This window comes from Lepisosteus platostomus, chromosome 21 (genome assembly GCF_059453375.1).
Source record: "Lepisosteus platostomus isolate fLepPlt1 chromosome 21, fLepPlt1.hap1, whole genome shotgun sequence".
Classification (NCBI taxonomy): domain Eukaryota; kingdom Metazoa; phylum Chordata; class Actinopteri; order Semionotiformes; family Lepisosteidae; genus Lepisosteus; species Lepisosteus platostomus.
In genome coordinates, this window is record NC_142631.1 from 1,544,955 (window position 1) to 1,558,386 (window position 13,432).

At 46.9% G+C, this 13,432-nt stretch overlaps 1 protein-coding gene across 3 annotated transcripts in view; it reads right to left on the reverse strand.

Annotated features, from left to right (window-relative positions):
* Positions 1 to 13,432, reverse strand: part of LOC148643817 (uncharacterized) — an 85,359-nt gene that overhangs the window by 4,519 nt on the left and 67,408 nt on the right. For 2 of the 3 annotated variants that reach the window (XM_088614954.1, XM_088614955.1), the window contains 25 exons: positions 13,291 to 13,344; positions 12,248 to 12,301; positions 11,682 to 11,735; positions 11,069 to 11,176; positions 10,559 to 10,612; positions 10,364 to 10,471; positions 9,925 to 9,978; positions 9,671 to 9,724; positions 9,021 to 9,074; positions 8,493 to 8,546; positions 7,631 to 7,738; positions 7,481 to 7,534; positions 6,385 to 6,438; positions 6,049 to 6,102; positions 5,747 to 5,800; positions 5,573 to 5,626; positions 5,073 to 5,126; positions 4,168 to 4,221; positions 3,686 to 3,739; positions 3,293 to 3,346; positions 2,620 to 2,673; positions 1,926 to 1,943; positions 1,332 to 1,385; positions 852 to 914; positions 217 to 382 (listed from right to left, as the gene is read on the reverse strand). In XM_088614954.1, coding sequence (XP_088471080.1) covers positions 217 to 382; positions 852 to 914; positions 1,332 to 1,385; positions 1,926 to 1,943; positions 2,620 to 2,673; positions 3,293 to 3,346; positions 3,686 to 3,739; positions 4,168 to 4,221; positions 5,073 to 5,126; positions 5,573 to 5,626; positions 5,747 to 5,800; positions 6,049 to 6,102; positions 6,385 to 6,438; positions 7,481 to 7,534; positions 7,631 to 7,738; positions 8,493 to 8,546; positions 9,021 to 9,074; positions 9,671 to 9,724; positions 9,925 to 9,978; positions 10,364 to 10,471; positions 10,559 to 10,612; positions 11,069 to 11,176; positions 11,682 to 11,735; positions 12,248 to 12,301; positions 13,291 to 13,344 — 1,597 coding nt within the window. Of the gene's footprint in view, positions 1 to 216; positions 383 to 851; positions 915 to 1,331; positions 1,386 to 1,925; positions 1,944 to 2,619; positions 2,674 to 3,292; positions 3,347 to 3,685; positions 3,740 to 4,167; positions 4,295 to 5,072; positions 5,127 to 5,572; positions 5,627 to 5,746; positions 5,801 to 6,048; positions 6,103 to 6,384; positions 6,439 to 7,480; positions 7,535 to 7,630; positions 7,739 to 8,492; positions 8,547 to 9,020; positions 9,075 to 9,670; positions 9,725 to 9,924; positions 9,979 to 10,363; positions 10,472 to 10,558; positions 10,613 to 11,068; positions 11,177 to 11,681; positions 11,736 to 12,247; positions 12,302 to 13,290; positions 13,345 to 13,432 lie in introns of those variants that run through there. The other variant, XR_015928898.1, reaches the window with a different exon arrangement.

Here is a 13,432-nt window from a genome sequence, read left to right on the forward strand (position 1 = left end):
ACATGAAGCGGTAAACTATGTAATTGTGACTCGACGCGTATCGACTCGGACACGTCAAGCACACAAACAGGAATTCAGGCCTGGCGTGATGTGAAGGGGACCTGAAGACGCGAGCCTCAAGTCCCACTGCAGGCGAACTACAGGCAGCGCCGCGCTTTGTAAAGAAGGGATCGGGCGGGGAGTTAAAAACGGGCTCGTGTCCGGCTGGCGCCTCACCGTCAGTGTAGTGGGGCTGGCAGAGCTGCAGCTCCTGGCAGGTCGTGGCGGGGCGCTCCTTGGTGCCGTCAGGGGGGTCCACGAGCAGCCGGACCTCCTGGTGCAGGACGTCCAGGAGGGCCAGGATCAGTGGGTAATTGGGCTGGTCCGACACGTGCATGAGGGCCTGCGGGTTTCCAATCAGATTCGGGCTCATTCATCCACAGCGTTTGCGTCTGGACGGCAACGCAACAGTGGCTCGGCGTGCTTTTCAGACCAGACTTTTCATGCCCATAACTGGGGTAGGAAATTCACAGACTGTCTCCCGACCGCGGCTCCTGCACACGAGGGCCGTCGTGGGACAGTATCTATCTGGATCCACGTCAGTCCAGGAGGTCTGTTTCACTGGACGAAGGTGCTCGTGAATACAGCTTGCAAAGGCGCTAAGTGCTGCAGTTACTATGAAAACTGCTGCAGGCAGCAGATATTCTAAATGCTGTACTTCTTTCTAACACTCCTCTCGCTATAAGGAACTGCAACCCCCAAATGTGTGACTGACTCGCTGCATTGTACTGCTCAGTAACAGCACCCAGCATCTTGCACCTTTCTATAACTGACCTCCCCGAGACAGTTTGCAAAGCTCTGGGAAGACCTACCTTCAGCTGCTCAAGGGTGATATTTATGGAGGCTCCCGGGGGACCGGGGAGCCCTGGTGTCCCCTGAATTAAATAATAAAAAAAAAGACGAATACAAAGCGATGAATAGAGGCATTTCAATTCACCCATATTTTGTTTTTAAAGTGGGTCGTCAGAAACCATTTGCAGATCAACCACTTCCCTGTCTGTATTGGCATTTCAGTCCATAAGCTTCTTATATAGACTGGCAATAGCATTGGGGAGTGTTGCACACAGTTGATCACAGATGCAGAGAGAGACGGCACAAATGCTGCATTATAAACATTTGTTCATAATACTAGGCCATCAGAAAGAGCAGCCCATTGCGTCACTGCAACAATGTCTCACTATGACACCACAAAGACTGGGTTTAAAGTCGAATGAAGAGTGAAGAGTCAAATGCATGTACAGTACAACATCATTTAGACCAGCCCAGAGGAACAGCAGGCAAGAGTTGCTTACAGGAAGTCCCTTCTCTCCTTTTAGTCCAGGAGGTCCAGCAAAGCCTTTAAGGCCCTAAGAGCAGAAAATGAAAGCATATTACACCTAGCACTGATCAGATGTCTATGCAATTAAAATTTATAATCATTGACACTGCTTCATTAACTAATCCCATCAGGGTGTAATTAGTCATTGGATGATAGTGCTGTCTTGAGTCCAGACTTGAGGTTATGCAGACTGACAGTACAGCATGCGACTCCTTCCTGGATGGGATGCTGATCTGGTGCAGCGTCACCCCTCAGCAGTGCTGGTACCCATTTGTACAGACTGGGTGGACTGGAGCCATTAGGGTGCAGGGGTGCATCAGAAACATCTGCGTCGGAGACCTGAACTGACAACCATCTCTAAGCTGCATTACCCATATCCCCACCACATATTTGATAAAGGCTCCTGCAAAAATAATAATACTTCCAAATCCCACCATGTAATACTGCATAGCATCTTCAGTGAAGCACTTGCTTCAAAGCCCCTACAGCTTTTGCCAAGAAGCACAAGAAGTTGTACAACACTGAGGACCTGAGTCCTGCTGCATTCAGAGGGATTTACAGACAGTACCTTTTCTCCAAACAAGCCCTGGGGAGGACAAGAAAAAGAATTACAATGCAAACTCAGACACTTTTTAATAAAAGAAATAAAAGCAACTGACAATGCACTGGAACAGGAAGCTGAAATAATGGCAGCAGCGTCGATACTACTTATAATCACCCTTTAAAGCTCTCTCCTATAAGAGTCCTGTGAGTGGCTCCTAATCTTCTAATCTCCACTTAATGGGCTTTGTGTAATATGCTCACGGCACAGGTAAATCCAGCTACTCCACAGAGATTGAATAAAGATTAGTGGTACAATCTTGCCTTTTGATTGAAAATCACACTGTCTGTATTGGATTGGGTGGAAACGTTTCAGAAAAGAGAAGCAGCTGGTATAAAGGCGGAGCTTCTGGAGGTGTTAACACTCTGGAGGAAAAGGGTTCTGAGGGTGTCTGAACATCCCCAATGGAAGTTTATCGCAGTCAATGAGTAGCTCAGTTTCTTACGTTTTACCCCATGTATATTACACCCTTACAGACAAACAAGACCCAAGAATACCTGCATACGAGTGCAGGCTATTCAGACTACCGGGCTTGTCTGGCGTTCAGTAATTTGATGCTGTTTGTCTTTGGCTTTCACCATGATTTCACAGTGCACTACCGGACCTGACCCAGTCTCCACAGCGGTGTCATGTCAGTAAGGATTAAGAAAAGGTAACTTACAGGCAGCCCTGGGAGGCCTGGAGATCCAGGTGGGCCAGCAGGACCGATATCCCCCTTCAGACACACACAGACAGCAGGTGAAACAGACCGATTCCCTGCGCCAGTAGATCCTGCTCCTGTGCCTCATGGAATCTGGCCATTCCAATGCGTGGACACCTCACCTCTCTTCCTGCTCTGCAGCTGTTATTTCAGTCTGTCTGGCCTTTATGTTCTGCGCTATGTCCAGTGTACTTCTGTATTGAGCTAACCAATCTTGTGCATTTCTGTGGCTTCAAAGTCTCTTAATTAATTTATATAACATATGCTTACACTTCAGCTTTATTTTGTTGTATAATTTTTCTTTATTTGGACAGTATTTAGCATGGGACCTGCAATCACATTCTGTTTACTGAATTAAAAAATGACGGGAGAAAGGTTGTAAACAAGATCATGCTCGTTTTGGTTGCCAGTATGCGCTTAATCAAAGCATCTCATCCAACTTCTTTTCCTCACAGGAGCCCAGCGAGGTAAACTTCATCAACTTGGGGAGGTAGTTTGTTCCAGACACCCATGACTTTGTGTAAAGAACTCTCCTCCATCCCGAATTTCCCCACTGACTTTCTGTTTCACACTTAAAACAAGTTTATTTATATACAAAAACAAATGTGTATATATACATAAGAAGTTTATTTACCTGCTCCCCCTTCATTCCCTGTGGTCCCTCCTCCCCTGGGGGACCCCGTCTCCCCTGAAACAGACATACCAGCTGTCACTCAGTGAGGCTCCCTTGCTCAGCTGCTCTGGACTTGACCTGATCTGCCAAGTCTGCTCAATCGATTCCGCTAGACGGATTGGTACAAACTGATTGTACCAAAAGCTGAGTGGTTACCATACAAACCAAAGGCCTTTATGAAAATTTACCCCAGAAATTCAGCAGGATAATTTTGCAGTTTAGTTTTCAGCATTTTTAACATTATTTGTACAGACACCCGTGCATCCCTGTGCATTCCCACCTCTTAACATCAGTGACCGCTGCACAGTACTGGAGGGACAGACATGGATAATGATCTGAGAACAGGTACAATACCTTGAATCCTTCATCCCCATAAGGTCCAGGGGGTCCCATCTTCCCCTTCTCCCCCTAATAAAAAAAGAGAGGGATAATCACTCGCTTCAGCGAAGAGAGATACAACCTGGGCCTTACAGGCAGCACTAAGAAATACAGTATTTCAACATGCAAGTCTAACAGAATTTGTAAATGGACTATTTGTTCATTAAAGATACGAGGGCTGTTTTATAAGAGTAGGAAGGTGTTAACCCCAGTGTCCTGGCTCAAGCCCAGTCTGGGTTTGGACAATCTGGCCACCAAAAAGCTGCCCCTTAATTCCATCGGGGAAGCAGTTTCTCACTCCTCTGATCCCCCGTTTAGTGGGGCTGCTGTGTCACCCAGGTGGGGCGAAATGTGCTACAGAAATGCAATTGTACATCTATTACAACCACTTAGTGAATTATATATACTGTGATGCATCGCCGGTATCACAGAGTACACTCCATTCATCTGATTATTACCTTCTGCCCTGCTTCACCCCGAACCCCCTTCTCTCCTCTCAGACCAGGTACCCCCTAAGAGAGAGAGGGCGACAGAGAGTAAAATGGAGAAAGAAAGAGATGGAGGTGGAAACACATTGAAAGAGAGCTGCAGAGAGAAAGGGGAAGAGAGAGGTATGTATAGGAAAACTGATCCCAGCGTATGAGGTGGAAAGATTTTCATTTTCACAAAATTCATTTCACCCTTCTGCCAACCTCCTACACCCGCACTCTGCTGTCTAGCGCAATGATGCATTTCAGCATCTCAGCCACCTGGCACTAAAAAGGCTCATGTAATCCTCCCATGTTCCCTGGGCTTTCAAGCATTTCTCTTGTAGTAAAAGTACTGACACCCCACATCAATCACATCTCAAATGAGCGTGCTAGACAATAAAGCACAAAGCAAATGAAGGTTTCTAAGAGCAAGGTTGCCCCTGCGCAGAGCATTATACAAACTTGTCTTTGTGCACGACCCTGCTGTCTGAATACTTGCTGTAAATCGGAGCAAAACATTACGATTTAAGTTACAACTAAAAAAACCTGCTACATACTGCCAGTGTGCACTGTGCACTGTGATCCAGTTAGTCTGTCCTGCGCCTAAGTATCACACGCTACAAAATCCCATTTAACAGCTGTAATAAACTTATACTGTATATACTGTATGCAAGCTCTCATGTCTTTGGTTTATGCAGGTGGAGGGCAAAAATACTGTAATTCTGTGATGACAGACTGTAGGAAGAAGAAACCAGCATGCTCGACAGCATGCTCAGAAACACCGGTCGATATTTAGGGATTCAGGAGAGCTGAAGTCTCTGTGTGCGACGGAGCTAGTGAAAGGGACCGTTGCTTTTCTCAATGACGACAAAATATTGAAAGGCTGGACTCACGTAGGGCCCCTGTCTTCCTGGTGGCCCCTCCAGCCCCATCTCTCCTGTCACCCCCTGAAGAAGGACAGCAAGCAGAAGACAGCGATCAAGGAGCTGAGGATACTAGAGACAGTTTCTTCCCACAAGCTGTCAATTACTGAACTCTGCCCCTACCACTGGCTCACAGCGATGTTTTTTTATCGCACTGCTTGTCTGACTTTTTTTAGTTGTATGTTATTTAACTTGTTGTTTCTGCTGCAGTTCTGTGTTGATGTTTCTGGTGATTCCTGTAATGTCTTTGTATTGGAGCACACATGCAAATAAGCATTTCATTGCACTTGTACATATGACAAATTAACTGGACTGAACTAAATGCAGGGACTTGTGGTGCAGTCTTTTCTACAGATTGTGTCACACTAACGACTGAGTAAGCTGAGTCTCAATGCTGACCAGGAGAAGGCACATTCTGCTCTGAATGTGGACTACTTCAGAGAGGATTTGTGTCAATATGGACCTCTGACCTTTTCTCCTTTGGGTCCTCTTGCCCCTCTCAAACCAGCCTTTCCTTTCTTCCCCTGAAAAGGCAGGAACACAGTTTGAAGAAGGACGTACAAACAAGTCACAGGCAAGGAGTGGTGATGCCAATCCTGCCTTCTCAGTCTGGCCGAGGAGAGGGGTTTGTCTTAAACACTCACCTTCCTGCCTGGGGGTCCCGGCTGCCCTGGGTCTCCCTCAGCTCCATCTTCCCCCTGAAAGAGGGGGTGGGACAAAGCAGGTTAGAGAGATTCCCCAGTTGTGCAACAAGGACTGATGAGTCTGAAGAAACAATCAAGGCCACCTGTCAGCTGGAAGCTCTGATACAGCAGTCTGTCACAGCTACAGGCGTAGATGGGTCAAACACTTTGATACTATGTGTATCAGACAGGTGCTCTACTCACATCATGCCCATTTAATGAATCTATAAAGGTGTACTTGAGGAAGCAGAGATCCCATCTACCTTCTCTCCTTTGCGTCCTTTACTGCCTTCAGGACCTGGGTGTCCAGTGAGCCCCTGGAATTAAAAAAGAAACACGCACCATCCGTCACAGCACAGCAGGCACAGTGCAGGCACAGGGAAAGACAGCAGGCACGGGGAGACTCATGCAGTTCAAAAACAGAGATATCAAGACTGCGGGTGAAAAAGATGACGCTCACATAATGTTCCAATAGGTATTTGCACACTAGTTAGACAGATACGTCCACTTGACTACATGAATCCCAAAGACGGGTGGCTTCAGGATTTATGTAACGTGTGAAGCTCCTAAGGCCGTCACGCAGGATGCGGTTAACTCACATCTGGCCCTGCTGATCCCGGAGGACCCTGACTGCCCATCTCTCCTGGAGGCCCCTGTGGAGCACAGTCGTTTCTATTAAAAGCTTCACACGTTTTACAAATGTATATGAAAGTACACAGTTTTACAGTTATGATGATGTTTATTATACCTTCCCTCACAAACCGTATTCTTGCAATGTAATGTAGAAAAGCTATTTATTTATATTGGGAGAGCAAAAGTTAGTCTTCTGGACTCACAGCTGGATGTTCCTGGGTTTGAATGCCAGGTGAGACACTGCTGTTGTGCCCTTGAGACAGGTGCCAGTGAGCCACTGTGCCAGTAAAATACCCAGCTGTATAAATGAGTGCAAGTGTAATTTGCCTTAGATAAAGTAGTCTGATAAGTAAATAGACAGAAACGTATTTACCTGGCCTCACCTAAAGTCTGCACAAAAACTAGTTAGCTGCGTCTCATTTCTGTGTCTCCCAGCTGTGATCCTGGACAACTACAGGGTATTCTGGCTTTCCTTTTACAATGACTCCTGAATTACTTAAGTGCGCTAGTTCAGAATTATGATGGGAATACTTTGATTAATCTGATCTGGCTAAGGATAAGTAAAACCTTTGCAGGTCACCACTATAAACCAGAACGTAATGACAGCCTTGGTCGAGTTCCAGCACTGCCCTTCCTCTCGTTATAAGACAGCTGCTTATTTCTGTGGAGGGTCCTAGCAATGAGTTCATCAGGGCACAAGACGGAACTACGCTCCGGCTGGGATGGAAATCCGTCACAGGGTGTAAACACAGGAGCGCATGGGAACAAGGTGGGAAGGAACTGCAGCACTTGGGGAAAAAACAGTAAACGCAGGAAGGACATGCAAGCTCTAAACAGTCTGGGATCCAAGCATGTATCCACATTATTGTCAAATTATAGTTTCATAAAATTATTTAAACAGCATTCATAGCAAGACTTTCAAAATTCATCTTTATCTTAAAGGAGTTAAGCGTGTGATTATGTTTCGGCATTTTAAAACAATTATGCCGACTTCAGGGGTCAGCCCTGCAGGTGTGTTGGCGAGGTGGACTAGTGGCCAGAGTACGCCTGCGTTATGTTTACCTCGAGGCCAGGGAGTGCTGGGGGCCCTCTGATCCCCGGGAGACCCTCCGGACCCTGCAGTCAAACACACACCGAGAGGCTGAGCCGGTCGAACGGTTTGTCTTTCCGGCTCAGGCCTGCGTGGAGAGTGCGACGCCCGGAAGCTCTCACCTGCTCTCCTGGTGCCCCTTTCTCCCCAGGCTCGCCCTTGGGCCCCACAGGGCCCGGGACCCCCTTAGAGCCCGGGACCCCATGGGCTCCCTCTATGCCCCTTGCGCCCTAGAAGTGAGGACACAGCTAATCAAGCACATACTTCAATGCACAAGTACGGATTTTCACCATGTACAGTATTCAATTCAAATCAGTTTATTTATATATAGCACCTTTCACAACAAGGTTGCCCCACAGTATGTAGAACTAAATTAAGTGTAAGAAGTTTCTGCAATTGCCCTCACGGGATCAATAAAGTATCTAAGAACTAGTGTTTGCTAATCTGTACCTATTGCTTTAAATTTAATCTCTTGGATGGGCTCTTCTTCTGCTAGTAGACTTTAATATGACTGCACATCTCAGACAGGAAAGAATATTTGAAGGTACCTGGCTCAGAACCCGATAATTAAACTACATTTTTAAAATAAAAACATTAGAAAGGTAGCAGACGAGAAGCCACGTGGGCCATCCATCCCATTTGGTAGCTGGTAGCTCACTGATCCCAGGATCTCATCCAGCTGTTTCTTGAAAGGAGCTGGGTGTTTCGGCTCCAACAAGGCTGGACTGCTTGTTCTACACCCCCACAACTCTCTGGGTAAAGAGGTGCCTGCTGCTCTCGGTTTTAATGCACTTCCAGTTACCACTTGTGTTCTTCCCCTGCAGTTTTCACTTATGATTTGTTGTTTGTGTTTTACTGGGTGGGGTGTCACTTTATCAAGGTCTTGCATGATTTAGAGTACTTGCTGCAGGTGAAAAACAAGGTTCAGGACACCCCAGGAGAGAGAAAAGGATTTGGGGTTTCGCACGACTGGGGGGTACTTACCAAAGGGCCTGGTTTCCCTGGGTCACCTTTCTGTCCGTCCTCCCCGGGGTCTCCCTGTGTAGGACCACAGTGCAGGTCAGGTCGGGGCACAAGGTGCACAAGCAACTCACTGTGTGCACTTTCTACAGCCCACCCTATCTCATTTTTAAATGCATTAAAACTGCCGATACATATTCTTGTTTTGTAGTGATATATTAAGAATAAAAAAGGGAGAACACGGATAAAACGAACATGAAAAATAGAAAGGCTTATGCAGTATTGTATTGCAAGTCAAACAACGTCCATCACAACTGTACATGTTACCAAGTGTTGTACGTGTCAAGTCAGCTCTACAAATGCAAGAGTTCAAAGTGTTTTTTTTTGTTTTCTTGCACTAGGAAATGGAATGAGCTAATTAATTAATACCTATTAATTAATTACCTAATAATTAATACCTATTTGCTAATGTATATATTTATTTTTTGGTTTGATCATGTTTAATGATACTTAGCCAGTGAAATGACAGAGCTGGTACTCTACAAACAGTACCTCAGGACCTGCAACACCAAAATGACCAGCTACTCCTCTAAGCCCAGCTTCTCCCTGCAACGAATCACAGCATACGAATTACACATACACGTACTGCAGCGCCCCCTATCCCTGCAGCCAGCACACTGCACGACACAGGATTGAAAGGATGTATGATTACAAAATCCTCCTTACAAAAAGGACTCCTTCCCTTTTAATAAAACATAGCACCTGTCCATCTGCGATAAGCACTGGGTCGCTGGGAGCCAACCAAAAACAGGATATACCCTGGAGCGAATGCCAGTCTATCGTAGCAAAATGAGACATTACAAAAAACTATTGCCAGTCCTTTGACTGCAGGCAAAATACGAGTGGCAGGCAGTACCAAATGCGAGCCCCAGTGACATGCTGGGAGGATAAATTTAAAAAGAGCTGAAATCCTTTTGGACTGTCCCAGACCAGGGGGATAACCAGCACTACAGACAGAAGGGATCAGTACAGGGAAGGAAAACAATTCAGTTACAGTACAGATGGGTGAAACAACAGACATTTAAAGAATACTCCTTTCAAACATTTTATCCCGGCTGGGTATTTCCTCTTCGAAATCAGGAGAGCAGGTACAGCAGGTGTGATTGGTTTTGGATGACCAGTCTGGCTCCTGATTAAAATACCTTCTCTCCTTTCGAACCATCAAGTCCCAGCGGTCCTGGAGAACCTGGTTCACCCTTGAGAGAAAATGGAAAATGTTTGACCCAAGTCCCTTCCAAAAGCCTTTATTATCTTAACAACACTGGTAAAGAGAGTACACCTGCATGCAAGAGGTCGTCACATAAGCTTTCCATTTTCACTTGCAAGAGTCAGATTTGGATCTCCCAGTTTTTATCGCAAAGGAATGAGAAAAGCTGGGTTTCAAAGGGATACCTACTGCCTGTCCTGAGAAGCCAGAAAGACCGGCCACTCCCATCAGCCCCGACTGCCCCTGTGACACAACGAGAGAGGAAGTCAGATCTCCCGCCTGCTGCCTCGTGACAGGATGGAACATAAGAAAGCCAGACGAGAGGAGGCCCTTCAGCTTGTCCAGCTGTTTATTAAAGGGAGCCAGAGTATCGTCTTCAATAACAACATGACCTTCCAAAACAATAAAATCAACTGAACACTTTCTTCCACATTACAAAGCACATCTGTGAGACACTACACTTCATTCTGTACCGTCTTATCCTGGTTCCCGGAATTCAAGCTCTGGATCTAAAACTGCTGCTTTCTAAATTCACAAAAGCACATAATGCGGCTTGTCAGCACTGCAATGTGTCCAATGTGCCTGGGGTTCAGCTGAGCTGACACGGCGATGGAAACCCGACACTCACCAGGAGACCTGCATGGCCCTTCTCCCCTTTCTGTCCCCGGTCTCCCACCTGCCCGACAGCACCTGCAGGCCCTGCTTGGCCAGGGGGTCCGAGTGGGCCTACTGCTCCCTGCACACAAGAACCTCTCTTAGCAAGTCTGAATTGTGAGGCACACATCTGCTCCAGTCTGCAGTCCAGCAGGCGCTGCCCGCTCACCTTGTCACCTTTAGGTCCGGGGTCCCCAATGTCTCCGGGGTCACCGACGTCACCCTGCAGAAGAGACAGGGGGTTGGGAATGCTTGCCACCGCATGGCACCGCTGTGTGTACGCTGGGAGTTGTGCGAGACAAAAGACAGGCGCTTCCTGTTGCTGATAACAAGAGAGTGCTGAAAGTGTGTGTCAAAAGTCCCTTTCCTTCACATTCACTTGAAGCCTCCAGGAAATTCTCTTGCATGATCCTTTGTGTTGGGAAGATCAGGCTACACAGGTCTGCATGAAATACTACTCGCTTGTTAACTCCGCATGCAGATCACTGCAGTGACATGTCTGCTGCACAACCTGTACTTATTCACTCGTCCATCACAGTACATCAGTCATCACAGTGACTAGTGAGAAGGAGTGGGAAATCTCACTGCAGTTCCCCCTTAAACAAGGCTCTTGACCTCGAGGAGTACACCTCCAGTTCCAGGGAAAAACAGGACAATATCAGAATGAAGCCCCCCTCACCTCTTTTCCCATGGGCCCAGGTTCTCCCAGAAGCCCCTTCGTGCCAGGGGGCCCTGGCGCTCCTGGCTCCCCCTCGGGGCCGGCTGGACCGCTGGGGCCAGCGTCTCCCTGCAGGGAACACACAGAGGAGGTCCAGACTTGCACAGCTGCAGCGGAACAAACAACATGCAGCCTGACGGCTCGGGCATGTTCCCCCTGCTGAAATACCTGGGTGTTTATAAGATCACTTCATTGGCCATATACCATTTCTTGTATAAGGAATTTAGAGACTCAATCTGGTCAGTTAACCATTCAACTGATGTACTCAATGGTGATCCGTGTCCATCTAAATTTAGTCTCATTGCGTCACCTGTCTGTAAGAGCCAATTAGCAGATGACTGGAAGTGAGATCTTTAGTGGAGATGAATCACAGAAACAGCTTCATGCATTTGCATCAGGAGGCTTACGAAGTGTCTGACAAACACAAAAGGAAGATGGTAGGGCCAAAATAAGACAGGTTTGCTGAAAGGTCAAAGTGCTCAGATCTCTGCCATGTGCTCAAAGGCAACCTGATCAGTTGTAATCAATAGTGCGATATTGACCAGCTGTAATCAATAGTGCTGCATGAACTGACCTGCTCACCCTTCACCCCAGCAGGGCCCTCAGCCCCCGTATGTCCTGGGAGACCCTGGAAAGAGGAAAAGGGTAAAAAAAAAGAAAATCATCCAAAGGTAACAGCAACACAAAAGGAGGTGGTGTCGGAGAATCAACTTGGTCACCGTTCCCTGTGCTTCAAGCAATTAATCAAATCTGTGGCTCACCCACTGATCACAAATTATAAAATGTGTGTTCCTTGCTTGCCTCCATCTCTCTACCAGCATGGAAAGTGCCATCAGGCAGTGGGAATTTTAATTGGAGTTTTGCAGATGGCACAACATTCTGCTGCAATCTCAGTAGAAATCAGAAGGCTCTGATGGGAAGGGTGCACTGAAATGCGACTGTTGTCATTTGATTAATGAGATTCAGGCAGGCGGACTGTTCTATCCAGAGAGAGAGTGTTCCTTGGATGAGGTCCCGGTGGCAGTCCGAACGGTCCCACAGCGTGGTGCTCAGACAGGAACTGGACAGCACTGACTGGCAGCCGCAGTGTCACCAGCACTCCCTCTTTGGGTCTGGACAAGCTGCTATGCCCCTGCTCACCTGTTCCCCATCCAGTCCAGCAGTGCCTGGGTCACCTGGCAGTCCCATGATGCCCTGGGTAGGAGAACAGAATGCAGGCCAAAAATCAATACCTACATAATTGTCACCATGACATGTGTTTACAATGAATGCCTTACAGAACTGCAATTACACTTTTATATATAGTGAATAGTGCTAAAGTCGTAGTTATTTTGCATTGTTCCACTCTGTCAGATTTTTCTTCGTGCAAAACACAGTACCATAGTATTGGGCATTTCAGGCATTTTGTTATAAGGTGATAGTTTATCCCAACAGATCTGTATTTACTACCATAAAATGCAGCCTTTCAAGTTTCTGTAAGTTTGGAGAGGAACAAGGAGCCCCTGACAACGGGTCGATTAGATCTGATCAGTTGATGCGATGGATTCACTGCTTCAGGTCTTAATACTGGGTGCTCATGTGTGGTTTACCTGGAGTTCCTGATGTGAATTCTAGATAAGCTTGGTTTCTTATCTACCTCCTCCTATGCCTACTCCAGTAACTCCTGGCAGCTCCTTGTACAAGAGCTCAGCCTCTGGATGTCCCATTTTGTTGAATTAGAATTTGCAGTACACACACTTTTTTTAAAGCGACTGTTTTCCATTAAAACTCCAGTGTTCAGAACTAAAAAAAACCCAAAGGCGGCTAGTATATTTTGAAAAATTCACTTTCAAACAAATGTATAAACTGTTTAAAATTAAACAGAATGGAGCACTGGAAGGGGTGAATATACAGTACACAAGCATATGACCTGTTCTCTCAAATCAGATTTAGAGGTGATTTCTGTAAGAAGCAGCTCTTCTGGAGCTTGTCAATGGAATAAGTAGAGGGTCTAGGAGCCCAGTTTTGGAAAGCAAGTCACATCACTTTGACAGCACAGTAACAGCAGTATCTTCCTGCATAAGCTCTTTCTGCAGTTCTAGGAGAAGAGCCAGATCAGGGCACTGCTCCTGACTCGGGAGAGCTCAGTCCACACTCTTCTGTCCAGAGAGCACTGGTCCTCTCCAGCACCCCTCCCCTCTTACCATGTCTCCCTTCTCTCCAGCTGCCCCCTCCGGGCCCCGCGGCCCCTCCTTCCCCTGGAAGACAGAAGGTGAGGGTTTGACTCTGTCTGCTGCACGTGGAACATGAACAGGGGTGGGCGACAGAGAGTCAGCTGCTTCCGTT